General features: G+C 41.1%; 1 protein-coding gene across 2 annotated transcripts; it reads left to right on the forward strand.

The window, feature by feature from the left end:
- The first annotated feature begins 785 nt into the window (after positions 1 to 785).
- LOC113155212 (clumping factor A-like) lies at positions 786 to 12104 on the forward strand. Of its 2 annotated transcripts, XM_026349807.2 has the most exons (17): positions 786 to 869; positions 1745 to 1803; positions 2308 to 2340; positions 2424 to 2459; positions 2536 to 2574; positions 2675 to 2710; positions 2852 to 2911; positions 3444 to 3482; positions 5465 to 5506; positions 5585 to 5623; positions 6295 to 6333; positions 6796 to 6834; positions 6991 to 7017; positions 7455 to 8114; positions 10425 to 10481; positions 10687 to 10736; positions 11696 to 12104. In XM_026349807.2, exons 1-16 carry the CDS (start codon positions 859 to 861, stop codon positions 10695 to 10697), a joined length of 1227 nt encoding a protein of 408 aa, XP_026205592.1. In that variant the 5' UTR covers positions 786 to 858; the 3' UTR covers positions 10698 to 10736; positions 11696 to 12104. The 2 variants fall into 2 exon arrangements, with proteins under 2 accessions (XP_026205592.1, XP_026205593.1); XM_026349808.2 differs by lacking the exon at positions 2308 to 2340 and having other exon boundaries at positions 844 to 869.
- Positions 12105 to 17117: the final 5013 nt, after the last annotated feature.

Consider the following 17117-nt stretch of genomic DNA (forward strand, 5'->3'; position numbering starts at 1 on the left):
CAGGAAGCGGACTAATTAGGAAATGAGGGACAGACAGGCAGGAGGAGCTGGGAACGTGACAGGTGAATGTGCTGGCATCACCACAGGAGTTCTTCTTTATTGTCCGTCCACCATTTTCAACTGAAAAAGAATCAGCTGGGGAAGGAGAGGGGCATTTTAACTCCCAGTACCCTCCTTGTATCTTCAGCTTTTATCGGATGTTGGCTAAGGAAGCACTTCTATTCCAACAGTAGACAGTGAGGATACCTCGTAAACATCACAGTATCCTTTCATAGTATCTCTTCAAGGGACAGATGAGTTCTGTGCAAGGGTTTCAGGGCTCTTTATTTTAATCATATACATTTACTTTTATTTATATGGCACCAAACCACATGAAAAATCGTTCCGTAAGGTTAAGGTTGTGACTGTCTGACTATTGCTATGACTTTACTGTCTACTACTTTACTGAGACTACTGTCTCAAATCATGAGTGACATAGTGACATTCATCACTGATGAATCATAACATAATGCACATAATTATAGAAGCTCCACCCTCCACCTGTAGGCTCTGAGCCACACGACAAGCTCAACACCAAAGATTCAACATCTGGTCCAAAAATTGTGATCCATAGACATCATGAGCACCATCTACCACAGATTAGACTGAATCAGTGTCTTCACACTGGATTAGATAGTGTTGAGGTGTAGAGAGGTGGTCAGAAGAGGAAGGAGGAGGGAGCAGCAGGAGGGCGGAGGAGGGAACAAGAGTCAGACTATAAAGAGCTGCTCCACTCTTTCAGCTGAGTTCAGAAACTCAACAAACACAGAAGTTTCATCTCGTTAAAGTTTGTTTCCTGTCGACTTGCTGAACAACAACATGCACAGACGGTGAGTCCAGTCTTCACTTCTCTCACACTTTACACCACTTCTAAAAGACAAAGTCACTTTTGCTCTGAGATCATTAAAGGACTAAATTTATTGGAGATACCAGCTGCACGTGAATCTGAAAATTTAAGAAAATGTTGGGAAACACGTTGATGATGCCATGATAACGATTCCTGACTTTCCGCACTATTGTTTGAACGTTCCGGCCTGAAGTTTAATGAACCAGATGAGCTGATGCTGTCTTTGATGTTATTTTAACCTTTGTGTTAAATAGAAACATGAAATTTGTGTGGATCTAGATTCCGAGCCGTTGGGCTCAAAGTAGAATGCAAACAACATAAAACGACAAGCGCTGAATACGTGGACTGAACCTTTTAGTATCTGCTGTGATCGGCTCACAGCAGTGTTCAGTGTCTGTGTCCACTCTGAATAAATCCTCCAGTGTTTCAGGATAAAGCCGCAGTCTTCTCTGGGTTTTCACCCGACACTCGACTCTCATTATGAACCTTAATGCTTTTCTGTCTCTTTGAGGATCTGAGCTGGTTTTCTCTTGCACTTCTCTATACGTTGGAAAAGAAAAGATGCTTTGTTTTTTTTCCCATAGTGGAAACAAAGGAACACTGTCACTTAAACCTTGAAGCTGAACATACCCTCATCACTTTACATTTATCACATTAGTTTCTGAACACTCAGTATTTTACTCTTTTACATTCATGTCTGTTTAATGGTTTAGATTTTCATTGTGTGGTTGTTTGTGATGTGATGTTTCTAGTTCATGGGATCTTTATCAGTGAAGAGATGTTTATTACTAAAAGCTGTGACATCATCCAACATCACCATTGACTTTGCATTGAAAACTAATTACAGGTGTGTTACAGGTGTGTTTTGTTGCTGCTTGGTGCTCTTGCTGCCATTTGTCTGACTGCTCCCACTCCAGGTAAACTACGACATAATCACTGATCATCGATCCATGTCCAAAATACATTTTTAACGTTGCTATTTACCTAAAATCCAAATAAATATAATTTTAATTTCTTTATAATCTGTAGGCAGAGCTTTATATTTAATCAGAAAAGAGTGATTATTAATTCTATTTATAGCAAGTGAGCATGAGACTTAATTCAGGTTAAATAATTCAGATGACTGTTCCTCGGTTTACCTGCTGACATAAGTTCAGCCTAATAAAATTTCCACTTAGAACATTTACAGAACGTAAAATAATATATATATATATACATATACATATGTAAAGCAGCAGAGAAAGCAGCAACTGTAAAGATAAAATGCTGACAGCGTCCTCCAGAGGCTGTGGTGGTCATTGCAACTGCTCCTGGTTTACTAAGTGCTTCTGAAAGTGCTTCTGAAAACCTCACACTTTGTTGTACCATGATTGTGAAATGTGTAGATTCACTGCGTGTACATGTTTGTTTCCTGTGTTTAGAGAAAAGTCCGGCAGAGCTGGCAAACCTGCAGGGTAACACACTAACACACACCACCACAAACAGACACACACACACTGACACAACACATGTTTTATTTATTTTATCTTTTTTGTAGGAGAAAGTACAGGTGAACCAGTGACTGCTCAGCCAGGTAACAACACTACACATGGTACACGCACTGGGTACAACTATACACATCACAATACTTCATGTTTTTGTCTGTTTAGATCCGGCTGACAGCTTCGACTCCACTGAACAAACTGAAGGTAAAGTGTCTGTGGCAGACTTGTATATCTGCCCACCTGTCTGTCTGCTCATTTGTTCATCTGCTCACTTGTTCATCTGCCCACCTGTCTGTCTGCTCAGCTCCCTCAGAATCAGAAGAGACGACCGAGTCACCAGGTCAGTGTGTTTGTGAAGGTGAACTGGTTCATTCAGTTAGTGTTAGGCAGTATGTGTTACACTGTATACTTGATAGTACAAGTTATACTGTATAGTATACATGTACTATTTTAATTAAATGTACTTGTTTTTGTCTTGAAGTTGTTTCAGATGACAGTGATGGAAAAGATTCCACACTAGAAGAAACAGACAAAGCTGAAGGTGAGAATAATATTAACATTTTTATGAGACCATAGATCTTATCTCAGAACCAGATCAGAAGTCCTCTGGACCACAAGTGTCAAAACTACCACAAATAGATGCCAAAGACCAGAGACGCCAGACGACCACAACAATAATACCACTTTCCAAATCTCTGCAATGGCTTCCTGTAGCTGCAGGTTCAAAGTCCTGACTCTTACCTACAGCGTGGTCAACTCAACAGAACCGGCCTACCTTTGCAATTTAGTGGCTCCACCATGCTTGAGCGACATACCCACCTCTGGACTCTCAGCAGCCTCGCTCTCAATTTTCAAAAACCTGCTGAAAACCGAACTTTTTAGAACCTTTCTCTACACTTAAATCTTGCACTTACACCTCATGAAACTGGAACAGTTTGTCCTGGAGCACTTCACAGTTCTTTTCCTTGACTTAGATATTTTGCCTCGTACTTCACTTGTAAGTCACTTTGGTAAATGTAACTGCTACTTTTAGTACTACTCCTGTGTACCTGATGATTTGTTTGTTTCCACAGGCGATGCTGACAGCGCCAACTCTCCTGAACAGACCCTAGGTAACAGATCTTTGTGCTACTGGTCTCAGAAGAGTAGACGCTACCAGTCAAAAGTTTGGACACATCTTTCTTCCAGTGTTTTTCTTTCTTTTATTATCTTAATGTTGTACATTAAAACTGAAGATGCTGGAATTTTACTTTATTTTCAATTTTAATTTTTTATTTTTTGGGAGGCCTTGGGAGGTTGTCACCTGGTTTTCTAACAATTAGAATGAGTCCCAGAAATGTTCAATTTAATTTAGATCCATTTTATTTGTATAGCACCAAATCACAACAGAAGTTATCTCAAGGCACTTTACAGTGTTTAAGATTTAAGACCTTACAAAATATATCTGTATACAGAATTATATAGAAAACCCCATTGAGCAGCACCAGGAGACAGTGGAGAGGAAAAGCTCTCTTTAGAGGAAGAAACCTCCAGCAGAACCAAGCTCAGGGTGGGCGGCCATCTGCCTCGACCGGTTGGGGTGAGTGGAAAGAGGAGAGAGAAAAGAACAGCAGGCACAAAAACAACAACAACAACAAGCAACAAAAACACTGGACAGGTTGGTAGGACCAGTAACTGGACTCTGGAGATATACAGCTCCAAGGAGGAGGATACCTGCAGAGGAGAACAGAGAGAGGGAGACAGAGAGGAAGAAACACAACTACAGGAGAGAGAAGACACAAATTTAATGACATGAAATGGTAGAATTAGAATGGATGAGAAGGGAGAGAGGAGAGGAGCTCAGTTTATCAGTAGAGGTCCCCCAGCAGACTAACCTATATCAGCATAACTAAGAGATGGTTCAGAGTCACCTGATCCATCTCTAACTATAAGCTTTATAAAAAAGGAAAGTTTGAAGTCTAGTCGTAAACGTGGAGAGGGTGTCTGCCTCCAGAACCTGAACTGGGAGCTGGTTCCACAGGAGAGGGGCTTGATAGTTAAAGGCTCTGCCTCCCATTCTACATCAGTTTTTCTAATACAATTAGTTTTTTTTTTTACTTAATAGTTTCTTTCCATAATAAGGGTTTGTACAGTTTTTGTTATAGCACTAATAGGACAGTTTACCCCGTAGCCACCATACAAGTGATGGTCAAAAGCAAATTAAGAAGATAAGAAATGTCACAAGATAACTTATGACAAGTCCATCAGTGAACTGAAAACTATTCCAGGTGATGGCCTCATAAATTTGTGGATTATATGGTTCCACATTTGTTGCGTTGTAATTTCAGTTTCGTCAGTATTAATGTACAAACTAATGTATTAGTGTACAACCATTGAAGGAGGTCCAAACTTTGGACCGGAAGTATATTAAGTTGTATCCATCAAACACTGTTACAATATAAGACTGAAAACGCTGCTGAATGTGAAACACAGCCAATGATGGCATCTAAGACAGGAGAAACTGTGAATCAAAGTGTTCTACCGCCCTTTACCGTGGTTTCCCCTTTCACTTTGTGGAGCATTCAATGTGTTGGCGTTTTGTTGTTATTTTAGAATTTAGACTGTAAGCAGAAGAGACACTAAACAAATGAATGCTAACACACTGCACACATGCAGCTAAAAGGTAAGGTTATAAGCAGCAGTTCATGTTCATGTTAACTCATGTCACTTCATCAGCCTGAACAAGCTAATGTCAGCCCCCTGTGCAGAACACTGATCCAACAGATGGTGATGGCAACATTCCTACAATTACTTTTATTATAATAACGTTAACACCTGAAGCACTCGCCTTAAACTCTTTAACATATGCCACATATTATTCTCATGTTTAGTTGGTAATTACTGTGGCTGGTACTGTTTGTACTGCACTCACAGACCTTTGTTGTGTTTTAATTGTACTACTACTACTGTTGCTACTATTTGATTTATTGGTTTAATAATTGGTGGTTTGCCATTCTCATGATCATTGCTACTGCTGTACTGTACTGTAATACTGTATTTATCTCGTGGTAAAACAATCTCCCGTGAACATATTAATATTTATTGGTCTCCACAGACAATGCTGACGACACTGACTCTGATGCTGAACAGACTCAAGGTAACTTCTCTACCTTTACACAAAACGAGAAACACAAAGAATCACATGATCGTACAAAACACTGATTTGTCTCCACAGGTGATGCTGACAGTGCTGACTCTGCTGAACAGGCCCAAGGTAACCTGTCTGTGTACCTGTCTGTCTGTGTACCTCTCCGTCTGACTGTGTACCTGTCTATCTGTCTGTGTACCTGTCTGTCTGCGTACCTCTCTGTCTGACTGTGTACCTGTCTGTCTGTCTGTGTACCTCTCGGTCTGACTGTTTACCTGTCTGTCTGTCTGTCTGTCTGTCTGTCTGTTTACGTGTCTGACTGTGTATTTTTCTGTCTGACTGTGTACCTGTCTGTCTGTCTGTGTACCTCTCGGTCTGACTGTGTACCTGTCTGTCTGACTGTGTACCTCTCTGTCTGACTGTTTACCTGTGTGTCTGTGTGTCTGTGTGTCTGTCTGTCTGTCTGCGTACCGCTCTGTCTGACTGTGTACCTGTCTGTATACCTGTCTTTCTGTCTGTGTACCTGCTGTCTGACTGTGTACCTGTCTGTCTGTTTAGGTGTCTGTCTGTGTACCTGTCTTTCTGACTGTGTACCTCTCTGTCTAATCCGTGTACCTGTCTGTCTGTGTACCTGTCTGTTTACGTGTCTGTCTGTGTACCTGTCTTTCTGTCTGTGTATCTGTCTGTTTAGGTGTCTGTCTGTGTACCTGTCTTTCTGACTGTGTACCTCTCTGTCTAATCCGTGTACCTGTCTGATCGTGTACCTGTCTGTCTCATCCCATGCTGCGTCTCTGCAGGTACCACCAGTCTGGAGACGTCCTCTGAATCGGACTCTGGTAAATAAACTTAATCGCCTACTCCACTTTTTCTGGTTTCTATTGATTTCTATTATAACTGAGTGTAGATAAAGACAGTGAAGGGATCTGACTACTTCCTGAAGTGACTGCATGTGTGTCTTATATTACGTCACAGTTTACATTCATCTGTAGTGTTACTTTCATTGTCACTGATCCTACTAATCCTCTTGTTGCGTTACTACCACATTACTACCACTGTGTATTTTGATTCATGTGACTGACGAAGACACGTCACCATACGGCTCTCACAGCATCAGCTCTGTTCCTCCATCTGTTCAAGGTTCAAGGTTTGAAGTTGTTCGTTTCTGGTTTTGAGGGTCGAACCTTTAAATCTGAGACACAAACTATTTTTATTGCTTGAAGTAAAACACAGTATACAAAACAAAACTGGTAATAAAACTACAGTGTTAGTAAATAATAAACAGACTGTTGTCTCCACAGCCGCCACCGATAGTGCTGACTCTGCTGAAACCTCTGAAGGTAACGTGCGTCCAACCTCACGGCTCCTCGATTCTTTGACTTGTGGTTTTATTTTGTTAAACAACGACAATTTTAGGATTCATTTTTTGAAAGTCAAACCAAAGCCACAGAACAAGAGGAAGACTCATTTTCATTTTCTGTTTGTGTTTCCTTCAGATTCAGTTGAGACGACAGAAGCAAAAGGTCAGTGAGTGAATCCCTGTTGTTTTATTGTCTGTCTTCAGACACAAGACTTAATATGAGCACTAAGCAGGTTGCAGTTACGTGGCCACGCAACCTGCAGGGTGCACGTTGTTCTGGGTACAAATCAGAGATGATCAGTGGTTTCTGTAGCTTATCACAGATTTAAATCCGTTTCTTCTAGGGCCTGTGACTTTTCCTACTACTACTACTACTAGTACTACCTCTTGGAGGGATTTCAAGGGTTTCGTTAAGCACAAGTGTGCTGCTGGTGTGTTTTAAATGGTAGTTAGCTTATTATTGATTGATTTATTATTATTAGGGTATTTAGCCATAAACCAGGATCTGTCTAATCGACACATCACAGATTCACCAAACAGATGTTCCCTGCAGCTGTGATAACAGGTGACTGATAAGTGAAGAATATCTTTAACCCTCAGATACTGAAGACACTGCAGATGACGTAGAAACTGACGACAGCGCTGCTGCTGACGACAAGAGCGACGTTGCCTCGACTGAAATCTCAGACGCCGGTGATGTTTCTGACACGGAGGCCGACAACAACCAGACCAGTGACGACAACAGTGATGTGGACTCAGCTGAAAGATCCAACAGTGACAGTGTCTCTGAGTCCCAAGCCGAGTCTGGGGGAAACACAGCAGACAAGGACGACAGCCAGGGAGATGATGACAGCACGGCTCAGGACGATGTCCAGGAAGGGAGGGAAGGAGGCAGCGAGGGGGATCCGACGGACGCATCGGAGGAGGCGGAGCCAGCAGAGCGTGAGCAGGAAGTGGTCCCAGAGAGGGACGACAGCGACGGCGATGACGACAGCGTGAGCCGAGACAGGGAGGACGGGGAGGACGGGGAGGACGGGGAGACCCCAGGTGAAGCGGACAGTGACGTGAGTCCAGCTGACAGCGACGGTCGTGATGCGGACAACAAAACTGACAGTGAAATGGAGCCTGACCATCAAGACAACAGTGACAAGCTGGACTCTGAGGCCACTGAGGAGCAGGACGTGAACCAGGACGACGCTCCAAAGTCCGATTCTGACGACCCTGAAGAGCAGAGTCCAGAAACTCTGGACTCCACCGAAGGTAAAGTGTGAGAAACAACTAAAACAAGATCCTAGGATTGGGACAATATAAAGTGAAGTACTGAGAAAACGTCTGATGTCTTAATGTTTTCTAAAAGCAGAATTTAACATTGGGTCTTTCACCAAGATTCTTTTTATTCAGTTTTCTTAAACCAAACATTTGCTCATATTTGTCAGTTCAGTTCAATTCAATGTATTTATATCACAACATTCATCTGTTATCTCATATATAAACAGGTAAGCAGCCATCAGTTTACAACCTTACAAATATAAGTGAATACAGAATTATGCATAAAACCCAACAATCCATTATCTGTTCTTTCTAGTAGCTCCTATTTAGCCGGTAATTGCTCTGCAGGTGCCAATGAAAGGGATGAGACGGCAGAAACAGCTGCACACACGGGGAAATTGAAAAAGAAAACCGAAGACAGTGGAGCACTGGACTCCAGTGTCTCCAGAGTGGAATCAAGTGAATTAAAGAGCTAGTGTAGTTTTATTAAATACAAAAGAACATAATCCTTTATAAAACACTGGTATTAATTGATACACACATACGATACCACTGTAGAATCAATGACAAATAGAAGTGTGTGGTCCTTGTGCCTAGATTTAGTTCTTACCTCTGAATAAATTAGCAAACGTTGGTGAATGTCAGTTTGAGCACAACTGTGTAAGTGGATTTTCAGAACAAAGTTCTTCTTAAGAATGGAATTCAGGGGTTTAGACGCAGACAGAATAGAGATTGAAAGGGCAACACAACAAATGAAGTGATCAAGATAACAAGACTAGTGTAATGTAAAGGTGTCAAACTAAAGACGGCGCCTTTGTGCAGCGCAACTAATTCTGATTGAAATTAAAAAGAAGATCAAGAATTTTAACATGAACATTCCAGATATGGACCGATGAGGGATCTGTGGCTTCTGGAGCCGATCCCAGTGAGAAAACATTCAGAGGCTGATTCATAGTACTGGATTTTCCTGAAGGAACAATGCCAACTTTTGATTGAACAGGTTTTATGTACATTTCCTCAGCACCTGTTTTTTAATCTGCATGTCTTTGCAAAAACATCAAAATGCATGTTTTAAATAAACAGCAGTATCATTTAAGTGTGATCCTGTGTACAGAATATTAAATTGCAGTACAGCTTGTTCGACTTTTAGAACACGTAATCTTTTCTGTAACGTTGGTTAAACACTTGTATTTATCACACTGCAGCAGAAATAACATTTTTGTTGCTGGGATGATGGAGGTAACGACTCTGGGGAAAAAGCTAGTCTGAGCTTTAATGGTACACAATCTTCTCCTGGATGGCAGAGAAGATCTGGAAGTGGACTTCACTCAATCCTTTGGGCTGGTTTCCCTATCCTGCCCAGGTCCTTCGTGTCTTGAGCTGTGCCCTAACACTAACCACACAGTCACACTAGGCAGAGTTGCGAGATCAGGCTGCCTGAACATCCTGAGGAAGAAAGGCCTTTGATGAGCCTTCTTCACCAATTTAAAGGTTTTTAAAGTCAGGATGAGGTTGCATGTAATGTGGACCCCCAGGAAGTTGATGTTCTCAACACACTCCACTATCTGGCCCCTTATGTGGAGTGGAGCGTGTACTATCCTCTAGGTTGTCCTGTAATTCACAATGACCTGTTTTGTCTTAGTGGTGTTCAAGAGCAGATTGTTTTCTGAACATCACTGGATGTGAAGGAGCTCCCTTCTGTAGTGAGTCTCATCACTGTCAGATACAGTAAGTCCCACTGCAGTGGTGTCCTCACATTTTATTGGAGGAGTGGATGGGGCTCAGCACACAGCTCTGCAGCATTCCTGTGTTCAGGACTAGGGTGGATAATGTGCAATTCCCTATTCTCACAGATTGAGGACTGTTGGTAAGAAAGTCTCTAATCCATGAACACAGTGAGGTGGACAGTCCCAGATTGTGGAAGTTTGAAACCGGTTTATGTGGAATTATTGTGAGGAGAAGTCGACAAACAGCATCCAAACATATGTGCCCGTCCTGACACCGTTTCTAGACGACGTTTATCCAAAGTGACTTAGAAGTGAGGTACAAGGCAAATATCAAAAATTTGAAGTAGCGTGTTCTAGGAAGAACTGATTTAGCTTCAAGTGGTGTAAGTGAGGGGGGACCATAAGACATTGTTCCTGGCAGAGTGCTGTGGACACAAGGGACTGTAGACCTGGATTGTAGACTGTTCTATCAACTGAGTTCCATTACCTGTTGCCCTAATCCCTGGTGATCTAATCTCAGAGAGTTCTTCAGTTTGTCTGTGTTCATGAGTTTTCCTATTATTTCTTGTTGCAGCAACAACTGCTGACCAACCAGACCAACCCGATGACAGCACCCCCACCCCCACAGAGGGTAACAGTCACAACCTGTTATCACCTCACACAACCACAGATGTAGTTACAGCTTTCAACACATTCAGAATCACAGTATCTCAGTCATTTAGTTCTCAGTGTTAGTAGATGATCAAGGTCAAAGAGCGTATAGAAAATCAATAATTAATTTCTTGTTTAATTAACTATACTGAATCTTAAAAATCTAATTTGTGTTCTTCTTTTAGCTATGATTTAGGCATTGAACTACCGGACTGTGGACACTCATCAACTCAAGGTATCATCACATTTTACTGTCATTACTGATGGAACAAAACCTTTCAATAAATAAATGGAATTGTCATTGAATTCCATTTATTAATTTAAGTGTTTGTACAAATGATACAAAAATAACATGTATTAGTTTAATTAATTAAGTACTTAATTAATTAGAAAATGAAGGGTTTGTGTTAGTCCATCCCTAACCTAACACCTGATCATCATAGAACAAACACCAAGTCAGTTAACAGTTAGTCATTTAGCAGACGTTTTTATCCAAAGCGACTTACAAGGTACATACATTCTCCTCCCATGATGAGGACCTGGAAGAAGGATTGAAGGGAAAAGAGAAAGGGAAAAGAAAAGAGAGAGAGAAAAAGGCCCACACTATGTGCTCATGTGCTTTGGAGAGAAAAATGAGGATTAGATGAAGCAGTTATCGTCTCGTTTAATGCTGTGATCTCATCGGCAGGACCATATGAGCTACACTGGAATACTGGGCTTATTAGATCATTAAGACGAGCAAGGATCAAATATGACTTTAAGATTGGTGGAAGATGATCCTGTGATTTTCATTGATGATTTTCATCAGTCATAACTTAACACAGTAATGCTGTCCAATCATAACTTAAATGGCTTAATTTCTGTTTATTGTTAATCAGTAAAATGTAAAGTTGCTTTCTGCCTTGCAGAGGTGAATTGTCTTCTCTACTCACATGAAATACTTATCTAAAAAAATCTTCTGCCTAAATCTGTCATCTTCTGAGTAGATAATCTAATAACCACTAACTACTGAACACACATCTCAGATGCAGTTTGAACTTTCTTAATAACTGAAGTAATGTGTTTGTTATACACAGTAAATATGAACATAAAGATTATTTATCATTATTATAACTATTTATAACATTATATGAGCATGTGATGATCAGAGATACTGGGCTGATTTATCAAGTGTTTTCTGTTTTTTCTCTGCAGAAGTCCATCGGCTCCGTAGTGGAATGAAGTCCATTGTAACAGCAACAACAGCAACAAAGAGCTAAACTGCAACTAAAACTAAACTTCAGTCTTCAGTATCTGTTGTTTTAACTCCGCAGCTTGTTCCTGATTGGTCGTCTCCTTACTTTTACACTGGCTGCCTTAGGTTTCATCAAAGTGATGAAATATCTTTCTTTCACAACTGAGTCTCTCACTCCTCTCACCTTCTGCGGAAACAATAAAGCAGATCTACACTGTGTGCCTGTGTCCCAACATGAAAGTGTACATACGATCCACTGTTTACTTTACACATGTTAACTACTATTTTTAAAATGAACTGATGTCAGAGACAGAAGATTGTCTGTACACAGAGGAACTGCTAATAAAGTTTGAACTGTCAGAAAATCATCGCTCACTGAGTTTTTGGCTGTTTTTTAAGTTCAACCTGTGTCCAATGAGATATTTTACATATAGTGAATGGTAAATGGCCTGCAAATCATTGGATGAACATATTTAAGTGTAACTGAGGTAAATTCAATTTAATTTTATTTGTATAGCGCCAAATCACAGCAGAAGTTATTTCAAGCACTTCATGGTGTTTAAGGTTTAAGACCTTATAGAATATAACTGTACTCAAAATTATATAGAAGCCCAACAACCCCATTTGAGCAACACTAGGAGACTGTGGAGAATAAATAATAATAAACTGGTATTTTAGATTAACTTTGGTTCATCTGCAGAACATCGGTGAGTGTTTAGGACTCTTGACAAAGCACAGTTTCCTGCGTGGCAAAGGCCACATGACTGACAACATCTAATTTGAGATAGAAGTTCAGGAATAATAATAATAATAATAATAATGTATACTTTATTTATCCCCTTGGGGAAATTCATTTTGGACAGCTGTCAGCGCTACTACAGGGTTTCACTGTCTTGTCCAAGGACACCTCAGCTAGTAGCCAGGAGAAACCGGGAATCGAACCACTCACCCTGGGGTTTGTAGGCAACTGCTCTACCCCCTGAGCTACTGCCGCCCCAATGCCCACGAGCGCAGGAGAAGCATTCTCTGCTTTTGGGATATGACGTGAACATGACGTGTTACTAGAAACTATCTTTTGCATTGTCCATGGTTCAATAACTTGACCCATAATTCAATCACCCTGAGTTAATACCAACAAGCCACTAATAAGTTTAAAAGACTGGCCTGTATTCAGAGAGAGGCAAATAGGAAGCATTGAGTGATAGAGAGGTAAGGACTCCAAACAGATCTGTATTTTATAGGCTTTATAATCAGCAGTAATAAGTTGTAATGAAAAATATCAATGTTTAGGAGCAGCTGTAGAACGGGTCTGTGGTTTGATTTTTGGCTCCTGCTGAAATATGTCAAAGTCTCATTGGGCACAGAGACACTGAACCACGTGTTGGCATAGGTGGGTCTGACGGGCTGCATGATGGTTCCACCATTGGTGTGTGAATGGGTGAATGAGAAGCTGTAAAAAGTCCTTTAAGTACCAACAAGGTAGAAAGTGCTACAGAAGTGCAGACCATTTACCATTACACCTGTCGTTTACCTGTTTCACTTGTATCAGTACCTTTTGTTCGACACCATCTGTTGGTGGTGCATCATACAGTTCACCTGAAGCTGCTTACAGGTGTGCTGAAGGGGGAGGTGTCAGGTTACATGGTGCCACAGGTCACTGGTTAGGTCTACTAAGATGGAACAGATGAAATTACTGTGAGATGGTGAATGAAAACTGAACTGCAGGTCGTCAGAGATTAACTGACTCAAAACACATACACACCAACGAAGAAGAAACAGAGAACGAGTGTGTGTGTGTGGGGGGGGGGGTCCTGCCAAATAAAGGATGTTTGTTTCAAAAAGACTTCTGATTGGTTAATGGGGGTCATGACCGAGGCAAATAGCAGGGGGTGCATCAATGAAGTGTGTGTGTGTGTGTGTGTGTGTGTCAGATTAATTTCACACTGAGGCAGTTAATAGGTTGATATCTGTGAGAACACATTTACCTTTACCCGAGACACACACACACACCTGAGCAGAGGTGGAAGATTCAGATTATTGGGGGCAGGACTTCATACCTGCTTTGTATCATCTATGTTTGTTACATCAACAAGTAATAAATGTTTTGTAGAGATTCTAATGTTGTTAATATACCAGATATATAAAATATTGCTATAAATTATGTGTTTAGGAGAGAAGTTATAAATACAATATAAGTATTTTTCAGCAACATTGGTTTCTGCAAGGCTTCATGTTGCTCACCTGTCCCACAGCTCTTAGTTACAGTTGGACATAGAGATCAGTCATTCAGAACCAAGCTGGAGCAGACTATACCTTAAAATGCCCTTAATTCCTTTTCTGGACCTTATCCCAGAGTCCAAACTGGCTCCAGCGCAGTTCTGGTTTCAGGACATCCTGTTGCAGATGGATGTTCTGCCCTGATTCCCACAGACAGCAGGAAACTTACTTCAAAATAAAAGCATAGAAGGCCCCTGGTTTTTCAGCTTGGGTTTGATGTTACGGCAAGATAAATGTGGAGACGAGATTTTCTAACGCATCAGTGTACACTGACACATAATACGCCAATGTACGTCAATGTAACATGTTGCTTATCCTTGATATTGTTACGCTGTTTTTGTTTGAGTCACTGATACACACGCAAACAAGGTTTAAGACCTTAGAGAATATAATTGTGTACAGAAATATATAGAAAACCCAACAACCCCACAGAGCAGCACCAGGAGACAGTGGAGAGGAAAAACTCCCTTTAGAGGAAGAAACTTCCAACAGAACCAGGCTCAGGGTGGGCGGCCATCACCCAGCCGGTCGAGGCCATCAGCCTCGAACGGTTGGGGTGAGTGGAAAGAGGAGAGAGAAAAGAACAGCAGACAACAAAAAACAACAACAAGCAACAGAAACACTGGACAGGTTGGTAGGACCAGTAATTGGACTCCGGAGATATACAGCTCCAAGGTCAAGGATACAAGGATAAAAGTGTCTGAACAGTGTAGTGGTAAGATTAACGCTCTCTATGTTGGAGAATGTGGTTTGAATCCTAGCTGTGGCCTACCTCCAGTCGTGGTCCTTAGGCAAAACTTCCTTACACTTACCCTGCCTTGTACCTTGTGAGTTGCTTTAGATAAGCGCATCTACCAAATAACTAAATGTAAATGTATCTGCAGAAAAGTACAAAGAGGAGGAAACAACTACAGGAAAGAAAAAACACAGCGTTAATGACATGTAATGATGGTAGTGTATCAGTAGAGGTCCCCCAACAGACTAATCTATAGCAGCAGAACTAAGAGATGGTTCAGACTCGGTTGATGGTTGACTACGGATTCCGAGATCGTTTTAACAAAGTTATACACCAATTCCACATTCATTTTAGTGACTTCCGTTTGTCGTAATCAGGCGTCATTAAGTCCTGTGTGAATTATTACTATCTATTGTATTTCCGTTTATCTTTACACAGGAGTTTTAAATAGCAGCTCTGGCCCCAGGAATACACTTGACTATGGCCGCTAAAGTCTCTAACTTCACGTTTCTCACTATAGAGCTGCCGATGACCAGAGTGGGTTTCTTTGCGGGTGTGTCGCTGAGTGGGGAAGATCGGATAGAAACGTGAACCTGGTCATGGTGAACCTTGGGTGAGTGTCTGGTGTTATGCTACCTATGAACTGTCACCCAGCCAGCCTGACTTCCAGGCTGTGCGGGAACTGCTGGAGGACAGCTAACGGGAGCTAGGCTAGGTGGTGGAGCCGAGTCTCCAATTTGTTCAGCTTTGTCTCCAACATGTTGTAGAGCCACAAGTTGAAGTTTTGAACCTGGACAGAGAAACCAGGATATTTAGCAGTAGAACAGAGATGTCATTTATTTCTAATTTTCCACACATATGTGCACTGACCAAGCCAGAAATGATATTTGTGATAATTAGAAATGTGTTCCATCCTGTGCCTTTGTCAGTAGATTCCTTTGTTGTTTGACAGTAAAAATAAAAAATATGGCTCCACGATAACGTTTGTTTTGATGTTGGAGATAAATGCAGTCACAACCCATCAGAACACTACGCGAGTGTGTTGCTGCAGTTTCAGGAGGGAGACAGGACGAGGAAGAGGATGATGAAGAGAAGGAGGTGGTTATGGATGTTGCTCAGAGGAATGTTGGCAGGTTTTCCTCTGCAGCTCGGTGTCAGTTGAATAAAGCTTCCTTTCTATACGTCCGAGAAGGTTCACTGAGGTGAAACTGAAGGAAAAGCTGGTAACAAACTGCTCTTTTTCTTCATGAAACTGAATCAGTTTCAGAACCAGATCCATCAAAGTCTCATCTGGTTTGACTTCTCCCAGTTCACTCACATTTATTTTGATCTTCACATCCCAATCAAGCAGCTGATTGTGTTGTGCAGTTTGGGATCAGTAAGTGAAAATGTGCTTCAGCTTTCAGTTAAACTTGAGAATGTCTAAGCTTCTGTTTTGATTTGACTTCTTGTTTAGACGGAGATAAATGACTGAAACTGTCAGAGAGCATGACCGAGCAGTGAGTCAGAAACAAACAGCAGCGTTTATGAGTAACTTAATAATGTTAAAATCATTATTAATTATCGAGCTATATGTTAAATTTATTTTAACACATTTCTATGAACAACAGTTTTAACATTTAGCATGTGGCAAACTGTGCTGTCTATCCATATTTTAGCTGATTTTATTATTGTTAGGGACGTCGTGGATCAGGTCAGGGTCTCAGGTCTCTGCAGGTTTCAGAGGTGAGCGTGTTCAGTTTGGCAGTATACTGATAGACTCTTGTCTTTCTGCTGAACAATACAAGTCTGTTTTAGCTGAGATGGCAATAGGAAGTGAAACGTGTTCAACTGAAGAGGAGGAAGGCGAGTCGTAGTCTCGAAATTTTTTTTTATCACGTTCAGCAATTCGCTGCTTTACACTGTACAAATGTTTCTACCATTGTTACTGATATAAAGTCATTTTTCAACCACTTCTCTTCTCTCACCGTGAACTGTGTGATTATTAGCAGCTTTGCTGTGTCCTCCACTGGAAGACACTTAACACTGGTGATGTGTTGCCACTACACCACAGTACTACCACACGTCAAATCGGCCTCCTACCACTGATCATCTGAACAAAAAATATCCCATTTGTGACAGAATTGTTGATATTTCACAACTTTTACAAACTCAGTGGGACCTTCCCTAGAACTCTTAAAAACGGTGATACTGAAATACTACTACTACTACTACTACTATCATCATCATGGTTGTCATCGTCGCTATCATCCAGAGGAATTATCTGTCGTCTATTGAGCAGCTCAGAGACACTGAACCAGCATCTAGGTGTCTTCAGATAGACTTTCACCAGGTGTATAAACAAAATATATTTCCTGAAGGTCAGCCCA

This window comes from Anabas testudineus, chromosome 11 (genome assembly GCF_900324465.2).
Source record: "Anabas testudineus chromosome 11, fAnaTes1.2, whole genome shotgun sequence".
Taxonomy (NCBI): domain Eukaryota; kingdom Metazoa; phylum Chordata; class Actinopteri; order Anabantiformes; family Anabantidae; genus Anabas; species Anabas testudineus.

Coding starts and splice junctions, on each gene's coding strand:
- LOC113155212 (XM_026349807.2), top strand. Junction 6,334..6,795: donor GTCCTCTGAATCGGACTCTG/GTAAATAAACTT, acceptor TTGTCTCCACAG/CCGCCACCGATAGTGCTGAC. Junction 6,835..6,990: donor CTCTGCTGAAACCTCTGAAG/GTAACGTGCGTC, acceptor TGTTTCCTTCAG/ATTCAGTTGAGACGACAGAA.